This window comes from Garra rufa, chromosome 19 (genome assembly GCF_049309525.1).
Source record: "Garra rufa chromosome 19, GarRuf1.0, whole genome shotgun sequence".
Taxonomy (NCBI): domain Eukaryota; kingdom Metazoa; phylum Chordata; class Actinopteri; order Cypriniformes; family Cyprinidae; genus Garra; species Garra rufa.
Genome location: NC_133379.1, coordinates 39434928 through 39461094, shown reverse-complemented (window position 1 = coordinate 39461094; position 26167 = coordinate 39434928). Strand labels below are relative to the sequence as shown.

Below are 26167 nucleotides of genomic sequence, written 5' to 3'. Positions count from 1 at the left end.
TACACGGACAAAAACACAAAATCATCTGTCAGAATCCATCCAATCACTATGAAGAAGTGCTTTATTTAGAAAGCGTGCACTCTTCTCACCTTGTGTGTCTGGTAGATGATGACGGCGTTATCGGACAGTGTTTCTACGATGTTGAAGTTTTCAACCGTAGCTGGAGACAGAGACAAAAATAAGTGAGGGCTGAAACAGAGAGGTACTAGACAACGGTAATTCTACCCATGATGCATCACTATCGATTGTGATCATTAGGAGGTACGGCTGAATTATCCAGCCAGTCAAAGTGTTCTGTTAAGTCACTGTAATAAAGCATGGTAAGAGTATATGCGGCTTACACAGGCCAAACTGTGCTGAGTCATTAAATATGCTCCATTGTTAAAGATATTATAATAGTAGAAGAGCTTTATTAGATTATAAGACATCATACAAATCAGAAAACCTGATATATCATGTTATTTTTGAGTACAGTAGGAGATCGGTATACTATTTAATTGTACTTTACATCATTGTTAATAACTAACAGAATTATTTAAAAATTGAAATTTTGTGAAATAAAATAAAAAGTAGATGAAAAACTATCATGACAACTAACTGAAATATATATATTTTTTACTTTTATTTTTATTTACTTTAATATAAAAGATTAACAATGCCGTTAAAACAAAATATTAACAAAAAACTAAAGCAAAATAAAAAATAAATAAAAAAGATATCAAACATATACATCAAATTTATGAACCGAAATAAAAGCACATAAGTGCAACTAAAATAAACTAAAATAAAAATACATTAACCTAAAAAGTAATAAAACTAAAATGCGTAACAAAAATAAATAAATAAAATTAATCTTAAAATATGAATAAAACCTATAATAGTATATAAATAATATTAAATCAACACTGCTCAACATAATCCCAAATCAAAATAACCTCTCCAGAAAATTCTGCATTGTCATAGGAATAAATTACATTTTTAAAAATATATTACAATATAAAATGGTTTTTTTTTTTTAAGTATATTATTAATTAAATTTTATATATACACACCACAAAACCAGTCATAAGGGTCAATTTTTTTAATTAGAGAATTGTACATAATCTTGAAAGCTAAATAAATAAGATTTCCATTGAAGTATGGATTGTGAGGGACAATATTCGGCTGAGATACAACTATAATATTGAGAAAATCGGCTTTAAAGTTGTCCAAATGAAGTTCTTAGCAATGCATATTGCTAACCAAAAATTAAGTTGTGATATATTTACGGTAAAAAATTGACAAAATATCTTCATGGACATGATCTTTACTTAATATTTTAATGATTTTTGGCATAAAAGAAAAATCGATAATTTTGACCCATCCAATGTATTGTTGGCTACAAATATACCTGTGCTATATAAGACTGGATTTGTGGTCCAGGGTCACATATTTATTCATACTCAAATATTTAATTGCCAAATAAGTGATTAATAATAGTTACTCATTCAGTACGGATCAAGCTTTTGAAAATTGATAATTGAAATTTTGGTAAAATAAAATATGAAAAGTAGATGAAAAACTTAAACAAATATTTACAATTACAAAAAATGTAATGCTATCATGACAACTAACTAAAATAAGCTTTTTTTTGTGTTTGTTTACCATGCTGATTAAACAAATATTAATAAAAAAACGAAAGCAAAAAAGAATTAAATAAATAAAAAGAGATATTAAACATACATATCAAATTCATGAACTAAAATAAGTTAACGTTAAAGCACAAAAATTACTAAGCGGAAATAAATAAAATCTAAACCTGAAACCGAAATAAAACTACTTTACCTAAAAAGTAATAAAACAAAACCACAAAAAAAGAAAAAAATCTAAATATTAATTAAACCTATAATAGTATATAAATAAAATTAAAACAACACTGCTCAACATAATCACAAATCAAAATAAACTCTCCAAAGCAATCAGCTTCGTGTCATTGGAATTAATTACATTTTAAAATATATTACAACATAAAAAGGTTATTTTGAAATGTAATTATATTTCACAAAATTATAACATTATTAATACCACTTCTACTGTATTTTCACCTTTAAAGTTGTCCAAATTAAGTTTTTAGCAAGGCATATTACTAATCAAAAAATCAGTTTTGATATATTTACGGTAGGGAATTTACAAAATATCTTCATGGAACATGCTTTTGCCACAAAAAACCTTACAAATTATAAGTGGATCTGAGAAAAAAATAAAAGAATGCAACAGAAGTGATTGATATGGCTACTTCAAGCTTTAATGTTTGTAATACCAAATTATGTGTGTGTATATATACTCACTCTCCCAATCGTTACGGACATCCGTGTCCCAGAAGTAGTGGCAGACCTCGTGACCCGTAACCCCTTTGACAGAGTGTGTGGCCTTCAGAGGGTCCAGGACGATCCCGTTCTCCTCCACCTCCCGCCGGTACACCTGAGAGAGACAAACACACAGACGGTGAGCAAGTCTGTGGACTAAAGCACATCAGATCAAACTAAAATATCACAGACATTCGATCAAACTCACCTTCATCTCTCCCTCTTCCACCACGAGTTGCCAGTTCGCATCTCCACCGACGTCCTGCAGGGAGTAGGTCATGTGATTCTGAACCATCTCCTCCACCTGTCCAAACCACAACAGAACAACAAGGTCAGAGGTCGTGTCCTATCTTTTAAGAGGATCTAGATTCTAGATTATTAACACTAAGTGTGAGCATTACTCAATACTGACTAAATGTGTCAACATGACACAGCTTTCCCAAACCGTTTCACTTCTGTAATTGGTGTTACTTCTGTATTTCTGAATGAAACAAAACAGAAACTACTCTCTTCCTGAAACACCACCAGCACACTTTTCTGAGGTCAGAGAATTGCCACGTATCCCAAACCTAACAGGCATTTCATATTACTTGCTAAACTTTAGTCAGCATTAAACTACTGGTTTTAGAAAGGCTGCATTGCAAATAAAAGCAGCCTAAAACAAAGACTACTTATTTAAAGCGATTAATTGGCATTTACATAGTACAAACATACAAATATGAATCTTTAACCCTTGTATGTTCAAAAAAAAAAAAAAGTTACACATAGGACAAAAAAAGGGTGATTTCCAAAAACTGTCATAAAAATATGATTTATTAATATTTTTTTTCCACTTTCACTGATTTAGATTTTTTAACCAGCATCTGTTCTATCCATAGATGACAAAGATTCATTCGTTTTCAGAATTGTAACCCTTTAAATGCTGGTTTGTTTACATAATGCCACAGGTTTAAGTTTTTTCTATGAAAAAATTAAAAATAGTAGTTAATTTCCATATACTAAATGCTAAGCAGAATTTTTTTCTTTGCTTATTAGATTCTTGGGTGTGTCAGTGAAGAACAACAATAACAACAACATTAATTTTGAGGCATTTATATTTTATGTAGTGTTAGATTTTCTTTTTTCTTTTTTTTTTTTAATGTATCTGCCAAATTTGAGAAAAAATGGCAAAATCTAGTAAAAAAAAATGGTAAAATGGTAAAAATGTCAAATTCAAAGCCTTGCTGATAGAATGAATGCCTATTAACAAATATTGCATCATTTTATAGTCAAATGCCCCTGGGTTAAATAATTGCATTTTTAATGGGTTTCAATGTGAACATTTTTGTCCTTAAGGTCCTGAGTGTGAGTATTTTTTGTACGGAAGGTAAAATTGACTTTTTGAAGGAAACAAGGGTGAAATATTAATATTTCAATAAAAATAAACACCTGAGCCAAAATTTATGCAGTTGGCACTTATAACAAAAAACTAAACTGAAATGTACAAAAATGTCCATAAGGTCGCACAAGGGTTAATAATAAGACCAGGAATATGAATTAAAGCTGCATTTTTATTTCTAGAAGGTACTGAACATGCATATTATCATATTAAAAAGCAATAAAAGCATTATTCGCTGCAATTTCAAAAGGCAAACACAAAATGGCGAAACCAGGGCAGACTATTTGGTTTTAATGTGCTGTTTAAACTGTATATGTTTGTGCATCATGCAGATTTACTAATAAAATGACCAGCTGTGTTTTAAAACCAAATGCACTTTCGCTCCGGCTCCCTCACATCCCTGCACCAGTAGGAAAGTTTGTTTTTCTGTGGAATGTTTGGTAGCACCGATTGTTTTTTTTGGGCATATCTCGGACTCTAGGCTGACCAGAGAGACACGTTTTTTTCACAGCCAATTTATGGGGCAGGCAGCGAGCGGATCGTGAAGAAAGGTCAGCTGAATGTGACACTTTATGTTTCAGGCTTGAAATCGCTTATACAACCTTTAAGGCCCTTTAAGACCAAAACGTATTGATTTATTTATTAAATTATTAAAGAAAGGCAATAAAAAGATTATTGTCCTAAAATCTATATCATTTACAGTTATGCATTTATCAGAAAGGCTTTTTTCTCCCAAAGCAACATATTGTGTTAAATCTGCAGAATTTTTTAAATCAAACTTAAGACCGTTTAAGACCAAAATTTATTTATTCAATTATTTAAGAAAGGCAATAAAAAGATTATTGTCCTAAAAACTATATATTAAATGTGTTTGTTAAATAATATCCAGAAAAAAATATTTTGTGCATAATGCACAAAAGATTTAAATATTTGAAAGTGAGACATTTAAATCAATTATTAGTATGATAACTTGCAGTGTAAAATAAAATACATAGGCCTATACATATCAAATGTTTTTTTAAACAGTTTACAACACTAATATATTTAAAAATGCATTTAGCAGAAATGCTTTTTTTCCCTCAAAGCAACATTTTGTGGTAAATCTACAGAATTTTTTGAAATCAAACTTTACAAAATCTAATTATTGTGCGAAATTCTATATTAAGTGTGTTAAATAATATCCAGAGAATATAATAAAAGATCTGAACGTTTGAAAGTGAAGAATTTAGGTCAATTATTAGTATTATAACTTGCAGTGTAATTAGACCTATAAATATCAAATGTTTTTATTTTAAAAGGTTTAAAATCAAACTTAAGACCAAAATTTATTTTATTTTATTTAAATTTTATTTATACCATACCATATCAGCATCAAAAGGCTATATTCATCCATCCATCCATCTATTACATTCAAATCAAACATACTATTTTAAACATAAATATCTATCTATATAATTATACAGAGTCATTCAAACTGATATTTGATCAAAGTTTTCCTGAAATCTACTTTGAGTAAAAATGTTTCCTGGTCTCATTTAATGCAGGACACATTAAAATGTTGCACAAGAAGTCCAACTGACTATGTAGGCAGCTCATTAGGGTTTGAAACACAGCCATTATATGCATGTATACAGGTGCAATGTTTACAAATGCATTAGTGATGTAACGCTTCTCCTGCGGTAACAGCTTGTAGTGAGTGTTGGATGAGTGTGCTAGAGGGCGCTGTTACCTCAGCACTGAATCGGTGCTCATGGAGTGAAGGAGTGAAGGCTACAGCAGAAGATGAGGGAGAGGAAGGACGAGAGGGGGGCTACACAGGTGAGGAGGAAGAAGAGAGAATGCAGCTTTATCAGGAACCCCAAAAAAGAGACCCAAGACGGAAAAACAGACCACCACAGGGACACAGGAAGAGGTCTACAGATGATCGTGATGAGAAGAATGAACTTACCTTCTCAGCAAATCGGTGAGAGCCGATGGTGGAGTAGACGTCTCCTGAAGGCACTGAACTGCTCCTCTGTATCCTGCTCTTCTCACACTGAGACTATAAAAACACACATATAATATTGATAAAAACAACTTCATATTTCAATAATGTATATCGGAGTGTATATCCAAAATAATCAGAACAGAATGCACTGATGAATCTTGCTAAAACTATAAACTAAAGTTTTTAAATGTATTTGCATTACATTTTTAAAAAGCTGAACATATTTAGATTTGTATTACACTTACATTTATGCATTTAGCAGCTGCTTTTTTCCAAAGAGACATATCATGTGGTATATGTGTCCCATTTGCACAGATTTAAAAAATCTAATTTAAGTCTTACGTTTAAAACATTAAGACAGTTTAAGAGATTTGTAATACCTGCCCAATTTTTTTTTTTACATGTTTTACTCAAACAATACAGAGATATTGCAATTGGAACTAATATGAATATATCAATATATACATACTAATATATCAATACATTTTTAAATATTGGATTTTGCTGATATGATCATTTGTTTAAAGTAAGGAAACAAACTATTATTGTGCAGAAATGTATATGTAATAATGTATATATTTAAGAAAAATATTATTTATATATTAAATATATTTATACCCAACAAATTACATGAATATAAATATATACATAGACACGTGTAAATATTTTCAATATATATTGTACCCGTGTGTCTATTTATATCTATATGTAGCAGTCTATATGTATCTGTAAAATAAGTAAAATAAAATTATTAAGCCTATAAATAGCATTTTTATTTTATTTTACAACAGTACTATATATATATAATTTTTAAACTGCATTTTTTTATTAAAGTTAAAAAGTACAAATATTAATTATAATAATAAGTCGACACAAGCAATAAGTAATAGTAATAATTTAAATATAAATGAATACAAATATTTATATTTTTAATTTAAAATTAAACCGATCAAAATAAAACAATAACTACATATTTTTTTACATATTTTATCTGTTTATTTTAATGTCATGTTTAATAACCATTAATCAACATCAGAAATCTATGAGAAATACATTTTAAGGCGAGGCACTGCAGGCGAATGGGTAAAAAAAAAAAAAAAAGTTATCACCTTACTTACCTAGTTGATTGATTATATTGATAATTGCAATCATTTTTTGTATTATACAAGTTTTCTAAAATATCAGGATTAAATATGCAAATGAGCATTATTTAGTGAAATATGCGCTAATTTTCATAAAATTTTCCAGTACAAAAATCTAAACACTGGATGAAGTCAGTTTCAAAATTCTTGTTTAATTTGTTTTGACATATTAGAGTCAAAAGTTTTTACAGAGGGAATTTTGGGTATCTAATTTTGTCACACCATAATTCAGAAAAAACAGACAGGAAAACACTATATTTTTTTGCGAAACAAAATGTGCAGCAAAATATATATGAACAAAATCCTCTGTAAAAACCATCAGGATATAGTCAAGAATAAAAATGTAAAGCTCGGTGTGTGTAAGTGCAATTGAAGTGGAGATTTATGGCTCTATTTTGAGAAAACTACCTTTACAAATAGGGACAAATAGATAAAGTGCTATAAGAGAACACTTAACATTGTTTTTTGGATGTTTTCTTTCCACTAGTCTGAAAAAACACTGAAAAACCCAAAAAGCCCAAAATCTCAAACTTGACAGGTTCATGTAAAAAAAAAAAAAAAAAAAAAAAAAAAAAACGGTCTCCCATTAAGTCTTCTGTCATCCTATTTAGGACTGTATATGTCTGTATTTACACACCTGTTCTTCTATTTTGTCCTGTCGGTCCAGAGCAGCCTCGACTGCATCGAAAAACTCGTCTTCATTGATCAGGCTATTTGGACCCTCCTAATGGACAGAAAGAGATCAACATCTCCATACAGTCCATATACTTTGTAAAAATCATCTGTGCAACCGAAACCGAACCCACCTCGTAATCGGGCCCTCCAAAATGAGACTTCTTCTTCAGCTCAGACAGGGCTGATTTATACGCCTCCTCCACCCTCCTCCTCTTCTCCATCTCCTGTAGAAAGCAAGAGAGGGAGAACGGCTTTAGCTGACTAAACACTCTGCTGCAGTCATGTTTAATGTCTTGGCGTGAGTAGATCTTGTCTCGGTGTGATCTGGGCAGAGTGAGAGACTGTATCGGCGCAGGACTGTTCTGAAGCGCTCCATTGTTTAGACATAAGCACAACGCCTGTGTTCTCCTTCTGGTTGTATATGTCAGTATTGTGCTGAATGCTGCTGACTGCGACACATCGGCAGACGGATTCAGCTCCACCTCTGTATCACACGCTCAACATTCACACTCAAACCTATTAAAATAGCTGGGTGAACTTTTCTGGTTAAGATGCCGCAGCAGTTATTCACAGAAACAGCAGCTTTTCGTGTTTATAAGTATGGCTTTCATTCATAAACCATCAGCAAAATGATAATCAAATTGTCTGTGATGAATTGCCAGCACTAGCAGAGTTTGCACTGTAAATATAGTGATTTAATGTAATGTAGTAGTATACTAGTATAGTAGTAAATATTAGTTTACTATATAACAATACTAGTTAAAACAAGCTAAACATGCTACATATAAATGAAAAATTATAAAATAATAATAGCTTTGTAGACTTTTTATATTAGATTTTTGCACCCGTGTTATTTTAGTACTACTTATTTGGTATTTTAATATTTATTAATATTTTCAATAAAATTTCATTTTTGTTTAGGTAGTAGTATTTTTATGTATTATTTATACAATATTACAGTATTTCTTTATATAATTAGCTTTTATTTTTTTTTATTTTATTCATTTTTTTATGAATGTCATATATATATATATATATATATATATATATATATATATATATATATATATATATATATATATTTTAACCACAGTCTTTTTCATCTTCTGAATGTTTTTATTGTTATAAATTAATTATATTATATTCATTATAATTATTTATAATGATATTAATAGTTATATTAAATTTGTTTTAAGTTTTTTTTGTAATTTTACTTTTTGTATTTTTTCTATGCATAATTTATATAGAAATAATAACTACAGTATTTTTATATTTTAATGTTTTTACTATTACAAATTAATTTATATTACTTATATTATATTCATTATAATTAAATTAAATATTATAAATTACTATTTTCAGTATTTTAAATATGTATTTATGTAACAATAGATTTTAATTACATAGTTCATTTTATATTTATATTTTCAGTTTTCATTTTACTTTTAGTTTTTTTTTAATTCATTTTGCTATGTTTTATTTATACTGTATTACCGTTTTTATTAATATAAATTCGCTTTTAATTTATATTTTCAGTTTTCATTTTAAAATTACTAAAAGTTAAATTTATGTTATTTTGTCATTTATTTATATTTATATAATTTATTTTTATTTCTGTTTCAATAATTTAAGTACTTTAACGTATTTTGTGAAGTCTAATTTTTGTTTAGATTTTTATTTTTTTCAGCTTCAGTTCAGATACCGAAAACTAGTTTGCACAAACTAGTCGATTAGCATTTGATGCTTGTGTCGACTAGTCATGGGTCATGTGACTTCAGCTGCATTTATTCTATGTCAATGGGTGGCATTAATGTCATATGAAAACTTGTAGAAACCAAATACATTTCACTCTACAAGAATTCAGATGATTAGTATAATTGAGTAGTCATGGAAGCCCTACTTTGCTCGACCTACTATTTGTTCACATATAGCATCAGTGCAACTTTCTGCCAAAGTTATAACTACTTCAGCTGGTGAATTGCCAGATCTGATGTGCCATAATTCCATTCACACATGACCTAACTTTGGGCTGGTTTTTAACCCCACCCAACAATAAATTTGTTTTATTTTCACAGCCAGGAAAATATTTCCCTCTATCAGACATGCAATCACAACAGCAGCCTGCCAACGGAGCCCTGAAATAAAGAAAACACCATCCCTCTTCTGATTTGATCAGCTCAAGGACGAGCTCCAGACGCCCGTGTTTCGTACCTTATCCAGTCTCTTCTGCCAGCTGTCCTCTCTCTTCACCATCAGGTCGATGCAGTGAGAAAGCGTAGCCAAGATCCCCGCCGTGGTCGCCTTGAACGTGATGGCCTCTCCTTTAAAATCTATCCCATTAATGCCTTTATGACTCAAACACTGGAATACTGATGGGGAGAGAGAACAAATCCAGTCACACTGCTTGAAGGCACCTTAAAAGCATTCATTTGCTACACAGACTCAAAATCAGGCACAATGCAATAAAACATCAAGTGATAAATCAAACCTCTTCTATGCGTTTTCTGAGTATTTACTCCAACCAAGTTATATATGACCGCGTTTTAGTGCCATGTTAAAAATAAAAAAAATATACATAAAATGATGAGATTAAATCATACGTAATAAAGTAGAGAATAAAGCCAAAATGTTCTGAAAATAAAATCAAAATGTTTTCAGAAAAATTCTAAATGTTGAGAAAGTAGTCGAAATGTTTCGAGGTAAAACTTTAAATGTTTTGAGAATAAAGTTAAAATGTTCTGAGAATAAAGTTGAAATCTTTTGAGAATAAAAGCTAAATGTTTTGAGAAATAATGTTGGGAAAAATTCTAAAGGGTGAGAAAAAAAGTCAAAATGTTTTGAGAATAAAATCTAAATGTTTTGAGAATAATTCAAAATGTTCCGAGAATAACGTCGAAATGTTCAGAGAATAAAGCCGAAACTACGAGAACTGAATATTCTGAGAGTAAAGTAGAAATATTTTGAGAAATAATGTTGAGAAAAATTGTAAATGTTGAGAAAAAAAAAAGTCAAAATGTTTCGAGAATAAAATTTAAATGTTCTGAGAATGTTTAGGTTTCGAATCTAATGCTTTAAGAATAAAATCGAAATGTTTCAAGAAAAAATAAAGTCAAAATGTTCAGAGAATAAAGTCAAAACTACGAGAATAAAAACTAAATATTCAGAGAATAAAGTCTGAATGTTTCAAGACTAAAATCTGAGATTAAAATAAAGTCAAAATGTTTCGAGAATAATGTTGAAACTACGAAAATAAAAGCTAAATATTCTAAGAATAAAGTCGACTTATAAAAGTAACAAAAAAAGAGAGAAAGAACAAATACAAATGTATAATAAAAATATAAATTTACAGATTTTTTTTCCTTCGTATTTTAAGCATTAAATAATTTTTATAATTTTTTTCCAGACATAAAATCCCTATAAACCTGTTCTGGAAAATATATAAAAAATAGATCTTTAAAACAAAAAAAATATAGTACAAAAGTCAGTGGGCTAATTATATATATCATATTATTATTTAACCTGCTTTTTACTATGCATGCAAATATGTGCTCATGTCACGCTTGGTTTGGACAAAACATCTAACATTTGTCGTCATATTATACAAGAACAGAAAGAGTTTAATGACCACAAACAATTCAGCCATACAGTATTTCCTCTAAAAAATGCAGAAATGCACAGCTCCACTGGAGACACGCTGACTTTATGTTATAGATTTCACACAATTCATTACAACAGGCTCAAATGACTGGATCACTGGAGTAAATTAAGTGGACAAACTGCTCATAATGTCAGCGGCGCCCCAGTCCTGTCGCCTCGAGCCGAATCAGACAGAATTCATTGAGCGTGAAAAACCTGAAGTTAGACACTCACGTTTCTCCTTGCTGCCGTTGTTGTTATGCAGGAATTCTCCATCGGAGCGAGTGTTAGGGAAACCATCTTCATCATCCTCCACGACTGAGCAGAGGAAACACAAGCAACACAAACAGTCAGTATGAACTCATGGCCCTGTGGTTGGTGGTGCTCAGATCGGCCCACTCGCATACTGAGAGCTGACACATACTGTAGTACACAACGCAGTGAGAGAGATTCAGGGAAAGGACTAGGACGAACAAAAGAGGCAGTTGATCATTTGTGTGAATCAACAGGCCCTTGTGCTGTAACAACAGATGCATCCAGAGAGATGGCACCCATGCAGGGGAATCTGGACCTCGCTGCAGTCTGAAAAAGCTTTAGCATTGTCTAAACATGTCTGTCAGCGTATTCCATATCCTCATCTCTCCCACACACACCAGAACACTCCGTCTGACATACATCTACTCACTTTTGTCTCTCTGGAGCTCATCTTTGTTCACGGCGTCAGCGCAGCCGTCAAAGTATTTCTGCAGCGTGTCCACCTGCCTGCATAGGATGTCCCGAAATGTCTCCATCTCTGCTAGCTTCTCTCTGAGACTGTGACCCTTCTGTGGGTCCCAAACACAAACGTTAGAGTTCAGAGTAGGGAGGAATGGCTTATTGCCCTCATGTTTGATCAGCAATGGACATTTAAAAGAGCTGTTCACTTTCAGAACAAAAATTACAGATCATGTACACAGCCCCTTGTCATACAAGATGTTCATGTCATGGAAATTATGTTTTTTGAGGAAAACATTTCAGGATGTCTCTCCAAATAATGGACTTCTATGGTGCCCCCGAGTTTGAACTTCCAAAATGCAGCTTCAAATGGCTCTACACGATCACAGCCGAGGGAAGAAGGGAATTTATATACTTTTTAACCACGAATGCTTGTTTTGTCTAGCTCTGTATGTACTCTATGTAGAGATTAAAAAGCATATAAATTGTAAATGTTTTTAGAAAATAACCGATCGTTTCGCTAGATAAGACCCTTCTTCTTCGGCTGGGGTCATTTAGAGCCCTTTGAAGCTGCATTTAAACTGCATTTTGGAAGTTCAAACTCAGGGGCACCATAGAAGTCCATTATACGGAGAGAAATCCTGAAATGTTCTCCTCAAAAAACATTTTTTTTTACGACTGAAGAAAGAAAGACATGAACATCTTGGATGGCAGGGGGGTGAGTACATTATCTGTCAATTTTCTGAAAGTGAACTCCTCCTTTAATTTGGTTCTCACCTTAAAGGAGGAGGTGGAGGTGGCTGAATATCCGCTGGTGGCTGATGTGAGGGACAGCATGGAGCCATGTCTCCTCAAACTGGACTCAGAACCATAACCAGATTCAACCTAAACACAGAGACATTAAGAGATTACTCATTTCATTCAGCAAATTGATCAAAAGTGACGTAAAGACATTCATAGTGTTACAAAAGATTTTCTCTTGACATACAGTTGAGGTCAAGTTTTCAGAATCTGCAAAAATGTAAAATATTTTATCAAAATAAGAGGGATCATACAAAATGCATGCTATTGTTTATTTAGTACTGACCTGAATAAGATATTTCACATAAAAGATGTTAACAAATAGTCCACAAGAGAAAAAAAAAAGTTGAATTTATAAAAAAAAATGACCCGGTTCAAAAGTTTTACATCCCCTTGATTTTTTAATACTGTGTTGTTACCGGAATAATCCACAGCTGTTTTTTTGTTTTGTTTTTTGTTTAGTGATAGATGTTCATGAGCCCTTGTTTTTCCTGAACAGTTAAACTGCCTGCTGTTCTTCTGAAAAATCCTTCAGGTCCCACAGATTCTTTGGTTTTCCAGCATTTTAGTGTATTTGAACCCTTTCCAACAATAACTGTATGATTTTGAGATCCATCTTTTCACACTGAGGACAACTGAGAGACTCATATGCAACTATTACAGAAGGTTCAAACGCTCACTGATGCTCCAGAAGAAAAACAATACATTAAGAGTTTATGGGGTGAAAACTTTTCAAATTTGAAGATCAGAAAAAAAGCAAAATTAGGCAAAATAAGAAAAATGTACACCTCTCCATTCTGTTCAAAAGTTTTCACCCCCAGCTCTTAAAGCATATTATTTTCCTTTCTTAAGCATCTGTGAGCGTTTGAACCTTCTGTAATAGTTGTATGAGTCCCTCAGTTGTCCTCAGTGTGAAAAAATGGTCTCAAAATCATACAGTCATAGTCGGAAAGGGTTAAAATACACAAAATATTAGAATCATTTCTGAAGGATCATGTGACACTGAAGACTGGATTAATGATGCTAAAAATTCATCATCATCAGCTTTGCATCACAGAAATAAAATAAAACAAGCGAATGAAGCCTTGGTGAGCAGAAGACTTATTTTAAAAATATTAAAAATCTTACTGACACCAAGCTTTTGAAGAGGTACTGTATATTCAGTTCATGTTCACATTTATATTTACAGTCAAACACAAACAAGACTTAAAAACAACTGGCTTGTATGTGTGCGCGCGACCTTAACAATTTCCACTTAATCTTCAGGATACGTCACTCACACACACAGACAGTCCAGAGAGTCACTTTCCATGAACTCAGAGCTCTCCCGTGGCTCATTTCATGAGTAACAGCCTCTGAAAATAGTTTCAGAGTTTATTTAGAAGCATAAACAACACACACAATGACCGTCTCCCCACGAGGCTTTTGAGCAGAGCATGACGGCACAAGCCCAGGTTACTGCATCTCATCCTCCAGATGAACAATTTTGACCTCTGTACCACATTAATAACTCACCCAATCCAGCCAATCTGACAGAGCGAATGAAATACGATCTGAAATTCAACTACTTCCCATACGACATGCTGAAACGAATCCAGTGAATCGGAGTTCAATCCAAGCACACAGAGAAATAGGAACACACACATATACCTACACAAACAAACCTTTCCTGTAGATAAGAACTGGCTGTAAACACATGACTTCACAGTCAAAACAATCTATTATTATTGCATATATGTACACCTGTCAGAGCAGATAAGAGTCAAAACAACTGAATGGGGGGAAAAAAAAAAATCTCAATATCACTTTATCAACCACAACGTTTTACGTTTAGACTTAGAAAATAATATGTAGCATACATACATACACTGTTGTCACATGACCTTACATATACTGCATGTTTAGATAGATAGATACAGTTTAAGTCACATGCAAAAGAATATGCAAAATCCTAACTTTTACTAAAATAAGAGGGGTCATACAAAATGCATGTTATTTTTTTATTCAGTACTGATCTGCAAGATATTTCACATATATGTTAACATATAGTCCACAAGAGAAAATAATAATTGAATTTATGAAAATGACCCTGTTCAAAAGTTTACATACACTTGTTACCTGAATGAGCCACAGCTGTGTTTTTTGTTTAGTGATAGTTGTTCATGAGTCCCTTGTTTGTCCTGAACAGTTAAACTGCCTGCTGTTCTTCAGAAAAATCCTTTAGGTCCCACAGATTCTTTGCTTTTTTGCACTTTTGTGTATTTGAACCCTTTCAAACAATGATTGTACGATTTTAAGATCCATTCACACTGAGGACAACTGAGAGACTCATAGCAACTACTACAGAAGGTTCAAATGCTCACTGATGCTCCAGAAGGAATCACAATCCATTAAGAACCGGGAGGTGAAAACTTTTGAAATTTGAAGATCAGGGTAAATTTAACTTATTTTGTCTTCTGGGGAACATGCAAGTATCTTCTATAGCTTATGAAGGGCAGTACTAAGTGGAAAAAATATGAAAAATGTACACATCTTCATTGTTCAAAAGTTTTCACCCCCGGCTCTTAATGCATTGTTTTTCCTTCTGGAGCATCAGTGAGTGTTTGAACCTTCTGTAATAGTTGCATATGAGTCTCTCAGTTGTCCTCAGTGTGAAAAGATGGATCTCAGAATCATTCAGTCATTGTCGGAAAGGGTTCAAATAGACAAAAACGCTGGAAAACCAAAGAATTTGCGGGACCTGAAGGATTTTTCTTAAGAACAGCTGTGGATCATTCAGGTAAAAACACAGTATTAAAAATCAAGTTTATGTACACTTTTAAACAGGGTTATTTTTATAAACTTACCTATTATATTTTCTCTTGTGGACCATACGTATTTCATGCAAAATATCTTATTCAGCTCAGTACTAAATGAACAATAACATGCATTTTATATGATCCCTCTCATTTTGAAAAAATAATTTACATTTTGCAGATTCTTTTAGGTGTATATAAACTTCTGACCTCAACTGTCTTATTAATATCCATCTCTATTATTTAGCATTTTTTATCAAACTGTGAGAAACTGTCATTTAAGTAAGAAACGTTAAAGCGGACACCACAATGGAAACTGAATAGTAAACACGTTCAATTGTGAGATGCTCTATAGCTAATTCTGGATATGCATACGGAAAAACTGACATGAAGTATGCTATACTGAAAATGCACACTGTCTTTAGAGGAATTAAACCTTGTCCAGCACTAGATGGCAACGGTGAGCTCATGTACGGTTGAGTGGGCAGAATCTGAGGTAACTATCGGATAGAACCAGAGAATAGCATTCAGTGTCTCAGCTAAAGACAGGTCAGACCCGTATTCACACCATCCAATCCTGCAAACTCTTACTGTGACTATGGCACTGATAACGCCTCCACTGACCAATCAGAAGTCAAAAATAACGGCTGTGTCTTTGTTACACAATCAATAGCCTCAGCGGCTGGTGCACAGATGATAAACTTCAGGATGATAGCATTCATTAATGCCGTATCGCAGACACACACACCAAATCAATAAACCTAATCAAGTGATTGCAAAAGGCAGCAGGAGAGAGAGAAAATAAGAAGGCGTTGTAATCAGTGACATGTTTAATTCAGCAGCAGTATCATTAAAGTATATTATTTTAGTATCATTAATATACTAATACAGTTTGTTAATATTTTGGCAAAGTTATTATAGTTGACTAAAACTGAAGCTAAAACCATAAAAACATGTTGAAATGGCAACTGAAATCACATTTAAATAAAATAAAATATAAAAAACCCTCTATTTTGGCTAGTTGACAAGCAACATTTCTAATTAAATTAGTAAAAAAAAATATAGTAAAAACTAAAAATAGAATACACATTTAAACTGTTTCAAAATCTTAATAACAACCATAATAGTATCTCACTTATATTAAATAACACTGATTTTGAATTAGTTATGTTTATGTTTTGTGTTTTCCTATTTATTAAATGTTGTTCTTGGCATTTTTATTATTTTCAGCCATATATACTTCTATATTTTTATTTCAGTTTTAGTGTTCTAATACTAACAAAAATAAAAAAATAAATAAATATAATAAAATAACAAACACTATCATAGTATTATCAATGATACTAAAATAACACAATTATTTTTTATTCACTGATTGAATTTGTTTTTCATGTATGTCATTTTTGTTGTTTTTGACATTTTTATTAATAATTTTTCTTACATTAAAAAATAATGTAAAGTGACAGTGATTTTTTTTAATAATTTTATGAAATCTGATGCTTTGAAGCCATGGACTCTGCACAAAAGAGATTATATGAGATGATTTCAAGCACATCTTTAGGATACACAAGCGCACGTCTCTTTTCCAGTAGCTTTATTGGGAGTGCGTGGTGTTGACACAGTGAGAGTGAAAAGCTTCACACAATACAGCTCTGATTAGATGGACAGATTACACTCACAATCTGCAACAACAGAACAGATCCGATCAGCTCCACCCATACGGGTCTGTGTCATATCCTCATGTAACTCAAGCCAGATTTGTAAATAAAGGTGCAAACAGACTATGTAATGCTCTTGCCGTTTATAGCGAAAAATCCACCTGTCATGTCATATAATGGTGTCTGAATTAAAACCATTCAATGCTGAGCTGCGCCTGTAGTTCTGGACTATTCCCTTTGTACCCTAATCAGATGATAGACAGAAGGGAAGAGTCCTTGGGAAGAATTTCAGCAGTGATTCAGACCGAGAGGCCTGTTCCAAGAAGAGTCATGCGAGTGTGAGTCACTCTCAGAGACGGGTCATCCTCGAGGCAAAAGAAGAATGAATGGACGGGGAAAATACAAATGTGTGCAAGAGTGAAACCCCCTCCTCCTCCCCTCAACGGAAGAAATCAGAAGCATGTGTGGATCAGGGTGTGTCCTTATGACACGAAACACTTGTGCAAACTCAGCGGACAGATGCTGAGAGAGGCAGAGCAAAACATGCACACACAGACAAACCAGGGCTGGAATATAGAGCTAAAATTAAATAATGTATTTTTATGAAATTTTAGAAATATTTATTTGTAATCACTTATAAATTAATTTATTGACTTATGTATGAAATATGATTATTTTATATTATATTTTTTATTAATATATAAATTGTTATATATAGTCATTTTATATGTATAACTTTTATTAAATATTCAATTACTTTTTATTGTAAGATAATGTTTAATATATAAATATTACTTCTTTTTTTTTACCAATTAAAAAAAATATATATTCATTTAATTCAGTTTTATTTTATATTTTATTTTATTTATTAATCATTTTTTATTCATGAAATATAATTATTTAATGTTATTCAAGTAATTATTTATTCATTTGGAATAATTTTATTTGTAAATTAAAAATTATTAATAAAATTAATTATTTTAATTTATTTTCAAATATTAAATCTCTTCTTTATTAAACATTTATTTAATCTTATATATATAATTATGTATCAGTTTATTATTTTATTTTTTAAGCTAAATGAATATATTTATTAAATTCATATCTTATTACTTTTATTTATTGAAGTACTGTTTATTGTAATATGATATATAAATATTTATAATTACTTTATTTACCTTTTAATAATTATAAAATAGAATATATACACATTAATTTAATTCATTTTATACTTTATGAATAATGACTTATTTATGAAATATTTAATTTAAATAATTATTTACTCATTTAGTTATTTTATTTGTAAATTAAAGATAATAAACTAATACAATATTTAAAAAATATATTTTTATATAAAAAATATTAATCCCTTATTTAGTAAACATTTATTTAATCTTATATATATATATATATAATTATGTACTTGTTTATTCTTATTTTATCTTTAAATTTACTTTTATTAAAAGAGAGAGAGAGAGAGAGAGAGAGAGAGAGAGACCTTTAATAAGCCATTATTCCATGTTTTGTGTCACTCAGCATCTCACATCATGATGTCCTTCTCGCCATTTTCCCTCATCAGTCTTTGATTGTTTTCGTTTTTCTCACTTCTTGAGGTTGATTTCCACCACAGCAGTTTTCTGTCCTCACCCCCACCCACTGCGTTGTCTGTACCTGCCCACATCCTTTCTCTCTAGAGGATTTCACTACTGCAATGCGAGTGGTATGTTCACTCCGTCAGTGCACACATGCAAACTCTAATAACCTCTATGAGGTTTTACGTATGATCGCCATCATTGTTTTTATTTGTGTTACCATAGGATTGTGTGTTTGTGACCCAAACCGACTTCCTGTCTGTGCGTGTGAAGATAATGTAAACAGACTGAATCACATTCATAATCTCACACACAGTTAGTCTTTTCTCTCTTTTTCTGAGATTTCTCATCTATTACTCAGTTTTGTGACTCAGCAAGCAGCCTCTAAATGGGTAACTAACTGACTCTGTGTGGACTATTTTAGTAACAGGGTAAACAACACAGCAATGTCTGACTGTTAAGTCCAGATTAGATTAATCCACCCAAATACGTCACATAAAAACAAACAAAAAAGAAAAACACTGAGTCAGATTGCATCTAAATGGGCGGTTCTCAGCGAGAAACCACAAACACAGACTTGATACTGATATAGTCAATAGTCTGGCTGTGTGAGAGAAGAGCATGCTGGGTAAAAACATACACTCACTCTGTGTTGCTCAATGGATTCGATCCATTGGTTGCGATGCTCTGGATCCTGAGCACGTAGATACCACACGCTATCATTGACGCTGATGTCCATCCGGCACTCGTCAAACTCATGAGGCTACAGAGACAGACAGACAGAGAAAACACTTATTAGACTGATCTGATCATCAGACATCATTGCTAATGACAACAATATTTGTACATTTGTAAACAAAGCGCTCTGAGTGAGGGAGGAACCCAAGATTCCAATCTGTTGTTGATAAATCAAGACTATTCAGCACTAGACAGAATAACCACAACCAAAAGAAAAGAGAGAGAGAGCCTTGACCCACAGAGCCAGCTGGGAAATGTGAGATATTTCCCTCTGAGAAAAAAAAAAAAACACCAACAGCAGCCATGTCTGAGAGAGTGTGTGTGTGTGTGTGTGTGTGTGTTTGGTATTATTGCCAGATGTTGATCTCTGCAGACCTCACACTGCTCTATGAAAACCAGATGAAGAGTCAAACACTCCTCTCCTCCAGTCTGATATACTGCACTCCTCCAGCCCGATGTTTCTTTTCTTTTGCCTCCCTCTTCCCTCTATCAGAGAACAAACCAGTATTTGTCTTTTTTTTATAAATATGGTAAAAATTATTTACTTGGTTATTAATTTATTTGTATTACTTTATTGATGTTTCATAGTCAAAATCATAATATATATATATATATATATATATATAGGTATGTGTTGCACGATCATCCCCCTTTAAAAAATAAACAAAATAATAAAAATCACATGCCAGTGCCACTACACAGGAACATGGTGAGTAGAGATCTTTGCAACTTTAAAAAGAGCTAAAAGGATAAAGTGGAATATTATTATTATCATCGTATTTTGCAATAACAATTTATACCACGATATAGTCCATTGTTGTTATTTTATTTGTTATTAATAATAAGAATATAGATGCAAGTAACAAACTAAAGGACACATACAAAAGACACAAATGAAATAAATAGGGCCCTATAAAATTTGCTTTATTCCCAAATTTTTTTTAATTATTTATATTTTTCTGGATTCCATTTTTTTTTTTTTTTTTTTAGAATTTTCCAAGACTCTATTTTAACAGTTACATTAAAAATATGAATTACGAAGCATGTCTTATTAATTCAAATCATGAAACATACATGATTTAACAGCAATTTCTTAAAAGTTCAACAAAAATGACATTTTAAGGCCCTATAAAATCGTTTTTTCTCAAATTCAGTTTTGTTTTAATCTAATTCTGTTAATCTGTTTTCTATTAATTTTCTGCATTCCATTTGAAAAGTTTCATTAAATTTTAATAATCAAAAGCACGTCTAATTAATTTATAAAGATTAATTAGATTTTTATAAAGATTTTCTTTTCCCGTTTTTCAGGAATACCATCTTGTGGATTTACAATTTTCTTGTAAATAAATTCTGGTAAACAATAGCAACCCATCAAAATAAAAGTTCGGTTTAACTAGACAGAAATATTACTTAATGTAATGATAGTACTTCTACTAATAACAATATGATTAAAACAACATTAAGGAATATTTAACAGAAAAATTATTTATTTATTTGTATTACTTTATTATTTTTGGGGGGATGAAATACTTTTTTAATAGATAAAATAACTATAACCTCCATTTGGATCATCTATTATTTATTTACTTTACCTGCCGTTCTATGTTTTTGTCATAGTATTGGTTCAGTAGTAGTATCGAGATATTTTAGTCTGCTATTATATCAAAGTAAAAAATGTGGTATCACCTTTTTACTAATTATCCTAATTATTTTAAATTAAAAAGGAATGACCTGAAGTTCATTAAGTGAGTCATTTGAATGATTCAGACTCATGAGTTAAGAATGGATCTGACACAACCACTTCAGGGAAGTCACAATTTACGTTTGCTGTTGCATGCAACCACCAAGGGCAGTGCTATAAAAAAAAACAACACTGTTCATATATTTTACTTTCATTCACAGGAAATGACAGAAGCTTAACATGAGTAATAACCTGTGATGCATATCACATACATCAACAAATACAGAGCATTAGAAAACCCCCACACCCGATATGACACACACCTGGTCTTGAGGGTGAATTGTGGGGCACCTGACACTAATCACAATATGAAGAGGCATGATAGGACACATGACGACTGCAACGGGCTTTAATGAGACTGGAGACAAAGCTGCATGTGTTTCAAGGACGGAGAATAATCGCTCACATCTGAGGGAGGATGATTATCACTTATCACACCACAAAACACAACCACAACAACAAAAACAGAGAGCCAGAGGCTTCAGTCTTTACATAGAAACACAGCAGCTTCCCACTAGAAACTCAGAGCTCTGTGAGAAAACCAAGCGGCTATTCATTTTGCTGCCTTATAAGATGCACTTGGCAATCCCAGTATGCACTGCGACAAGTTCAGTCGGTTGTATCTGCTGTGCATTTACAATGACAGTCTGTTATGATGTTGGAAACGTCTGTTTAGATTTAGGAGTGCTTATATTTGTGCACAGAACCCAGAATGGACTGACACGGGAGCATTCTCCTGCCTGTATGGGAAAAGCATCGAGCGGGGTTCTGGGAATGGAAAATCGAGACATGGTGGGCAATGCAGGGGACCCCGAGAGGGTCGCAGTGGGTACTGAGAAAAGACACAAAAATAAACACAAGGGTCGTCACTATGGGACTGACTTAACCTGCAAGACTCCATCAATCGTACGCCAGTGTACACAAACACACATATCACAGCGCTGACACACAGATGTTCAACAGGACAGGTATCAGTTGATTTGTGTGTTTCTATCTCAGATAGTGCTGCATTGTGGGTAACATGCTTTAGTAGAGCTGTAAAACATAATGTGAGCAGACATCTTTGATCAGCTCATGAAAACACTTGTGAGATATATAATCAGGTCTTAAAAACGGAAAAAAATAATCCATTCGGTTCACTCCGAGCAGGATCGATATTATAACGTTTCTGTTCTTGCGTTCCTCATTAAACAATACGTTACAAAAACGGTTTTCTAGAAAAAATACCGGTTAATAAACATTGTTTTATTACACGGCACGATCGATAGATAGATAGATAGATCGATAGTGTGTGCCTTTTAATAACATGTTTGGCATTATGTTGATTAAACTAAATTCCGTGTTCATGTCATTTAAACTTCTTGTCTTTAAAACCGAAAGTAAAGGAGTTCACCTGGAAACTCGTTACAAACGCGCTAATAATTTAAAAACAATTTTCTTGTTTGATAATACTATAGCGAAATAAGCCCCTTCAAGACCATCCGCTTAACATCCTGACCACACGGCTTAATCTGCAATAAAAACCTGCTGACTTATTCCTTACCTAATATGCATAATATGCACAATATGATCAATTTAAAGCATCCTTGCTAAATAAAAGTATTTCTATAATTTCTCCCCAATATTTAAATGGTACAGTGTGTGTTACAAAAGCTTTTTTATTTCAGATAAATGCTGATGTTTGGATATTTCTATTCCTCAAAGAATCCTGAAAAAATGTTCTTAATTGTTTTAAATGTTGATAATAATAATAATAATAATAATAATAATAATAATAATTAGTGGTGGGCCGTTATCGGCGTTAACGTGCTGCGTTAACGTGAAACTCTTATCGCGCGATAAAAAAAATATCGCCGTTAATCTATTCTCAAATTTGGGTTGGGAGCTGGGTCTAAACTACGCAAGCTATGATGACTTTCACCTTGATAGTTTAACGCGGATGTATACCGAAGACTATAGAATATGGTCGCCGCGTTTAAGTCTCCTCCGCCAAAACACAGACGGCATCACGTCGTCCTCCATTCATAAAAACCGGATCTACTATAGCAAAATGCCACGTAAATTCGTAGTTTTTTGGATTCATAAATCAAATGTTGGTCAGTCACTTAATTCAAATCGCGATATGGACTAGTGTATGTGAAAACTGAAATGCAAAAAGACCGTTTTAATATGAATCCGATATGTTCCGTTTGCCTAGCTGTATGTATGCATTGCGGAGACGAGCTTTTACTACACGCATACTGAAACACACGTGACGCTCCCGGTAATTTCTGGCATTATCATCTCACATGAACAGATAAACTCAATCTCCCAAACTGCTGTGAGTGTCACTTTTACCGTTTCAAAACTATCATCATATCATACTGTATGACACAGAAACTTCATGGCAAACCTGTCAAAATAAAAGTACCGTGTAACATGTAATGGGCTGGGTAGGTGTTGACGTTAAAAAAAACACAATCTAATAGGTAGAAAAAATAATTTCATTGTTAGTTAGTTAGTTTACACAAGTACATCTAATTGAACATAATTTATTTTCATCAACAAATTATCATAGAACAGCTTTATGAGCTTTATGATCCATTCTCAAAGACTTTAAGTCATTATTTGGGTAGCATACATATTCTGAATGCCTTCAGCAGAATTCAAATGAGCCATTTTAATCTAGATTAATCTAGATTAATTCAAAAATTTAATCTAGATTAATCTAGATTAAAAAAATTAATCTATGCCCACCCCTAATAATAATAGATGTTTCTTGAACAGCAAATCAGCATATTAGAATAATTTCTGAACAATCATGTGACAATGAAGGTGAAGTAATGATGCTGAAAATTCATCTTTGATCACAGAAATAAGTTTTTAAAATATATATTCAAATAAAAAGCAGGTATTTTAAACAGTAAAAAGAGTTTACAATCTTTTTAAATAATTGTATAATTTTACAATATTACAAATAAAGGCAGGCTTGGTGAGCAGAAGAGAATTAAAAAAAAAAACATTTTGACTGGTAGTAGATGCTTTGACAACATTGTCTGTAAATACTTGAAGCCAATAGAAAAAAAAAAAAAAAAAAAAAAATGCAATAGAGAGACATAAAGAGCAAGTGCAGAGTTCTTGCTTTCTTTATGCATTATTGGAAATCTTCTGTCCTACACTTGAACTGAACTTCAAACACTCTTTCCAAAGACCAGCTTCCCAGCATGCATACACACAAACACACACACACACAGGCCTACGTGTGCAAAGTCACAACGGCAGAAGAAGACAGACAGTGAGGGAGCCTGTGAAATTTACAGCATTTACAGCAACAACTAAATTAAACGTCACATACAATATCCCAGTAATAGGACAATAATCAGCACATCGTGTGCGGGAACATGCGAATGATGCATTATGTACTGCATCCAGACAGTAAAACACAATGTACAAATATACACAGCTGTATGGCTTTTGTAAAACTAGAGCAATAGCTTATCTGAAAGAAAACAGACAGAAGCATCCAAAGTAAATACTCAACCTAAAGACAAAAATTGATTATTCATTTTAATTATACAAGTCAAACACATGTTTTGTAATTCATTATATTTATCTGCATAATCAGCTAACTTTAATTATTTAGGATTGCGAAAAAGAAAATAGAAGTACAACTGATGTTGGAGTGCATTTATATAGTCATTTTAAGCCTAATTTTAATTGTTGCACAAAACAAATGGACTAAAAGCTCTCTGTTGTCTAATTAAAAAAAAAGTACTTTATAGGCCAGTTTACAACATCTTTTAAATTATTCAACGTGCAAAAGTGAAAACACCAAAATGTGCCTGACATTTACTGAATAAGTCTTTTGGCTAAAATGTATTAATGATGGATTTGTTTCTTACAAACATGCAACTTTTGGCTTAACAAGACATTAATTGATGGACTGCAGTGATTTGATTAACTGTGGATTATTGCTATGTTTTTAATCAGCTGTTTGGACTCTCATTCTGACGGCACCCATTCACTATATTGGTGAGCAAGTGATGGAATGCTACATTTCTCCAAATCTGATTAAGAAACAAACTCATCTACATCTTGAAAGGCCTGAGGGTGACCAAAAAGACAATTAAATGGTTTAATAACAATAATCTGTATATCAATTACTTCCTAAAATCATATTCATAGTAGCCACAGCCTGACTTTTCAAGATCTAAATTTAAAGAACAAATGCTCCAACAGAGGTGTGGCGTGTCGAATCACACAGAACCATGATGATAATGTGTCCAGGGTGTGAAATAAGCACAATGTGCTTAAGTCCACCCTTAAATGTGATTAATCAGCAAATAATGATATCAGGAGCTGGTTAGAGATGGACATTAAGGCTCATAAATAATGAGTAAATCGCTGTTTATGGTGCAATTCAGTCTTGGATTTGTGCTTTGGGAAATCAGAAACACAGGAAGGTGGGACTTCAGTTTGAACAAAGGAAACACGCCATGCTGACCCACAGATTAGGACACAGGATGCAAAGGAAAAGAGAGCATGTCATATGACTAACTAACCCGCTGTTATTGACAGGTTAAAGTGCATCTATATGTCCAGACAGAGTCCTGGTTAAAGCGAATCTAGGAGGAAGGAAGGAGAAGACAGGAGAGATGAGCAGAGGGACTTTCTGACTTGACCCTAGGGTCACCAAACAGGAATTCATCAGCAGGAGGGCACAAGGGAGCAAACTTCCCGTTTCAGACAACAGGACAGTCGTGCACCTCTCTTTCCCTTCTATTTCAGATCCACACAACCTCTTTTTTCACTCGTTCCACCCTTTTAAAAATATCACAGATCATTCCCTCCCACATCCCTGTGTCTCCACACAGCTCGCACCGCCTCCTCACTTCAGCATTGGTTTTCTTTACAGGACGTTTCAGGGTTCACTGACTGTTTGATCCGTAATGGAGCCCGTTTGACACCTTCACACACAGATTCACT

General features: G+C 32.7%; 1 protein-coding gene across 4 annotated transcripts in view; it reads right to left on the bottom strand.

Annotated features, from left to right (window-relative positions):
* cert1b (ceramide transporter 1b) overlaps nucleotides 1-26167 on the bottom strand; it is a 43448-nt gene that overhangs the window by 5365 nt on the left and 11916 nt on the right. The window contains exons 3-14 of one of the 4 annotated variants that reach the window (XM_073824551.1): nucleotides 19364-19486; nucleotides 12655-12762; nucleotides 11849-11987; nucleotides 11398-11481; nucleotides 9739-9896; nucleotides 7659-7751; nucleotides 7490-7576; nucleotides 5672-5764; nucleotides 5453-5533; nucleotides 2554-2649; nucleotides 2328-2460; nucleotides 90-160 (exon numbers count right to left, since the gene is read on the bottom strand). In XM_073824551.1, coding sequence (XP_073680652.1) covers nucleotides 90-160; nucleotides 2328-2460; nucleotides 2554-2649; nucleotides 5453-5533; nucleotides 5672-5764; nucleotides 7490-7576; nucleotides 7659-7751; nucleotides 9739-9896; nucleotides 11398-11481; nucleotides 11849-11987; nucleotides 12655-12762; nucleotides 19364-19486 — 1266 coding nt within the window. The remainder of the gene's footprint in view (nucleotides 1-89; nucleotides 161-2327; nucleotides 2461-2553; nucleotides 2650-5452; nucleotides 5534-5671; nucleotides 5765-7489; nucleotides 7577-7658; nucleotides 7752-9738; nucleotides 9897-11397; nucleotides 11482-11848; nucleotides 11988-12654; nucleotides 12763-19363; nucleotides 19487-26167) is intronic. The other 3 variants (XM_073824552.1, XM_073824553.1, XM_073824554.1) reach the window with 3 other exon arrangements.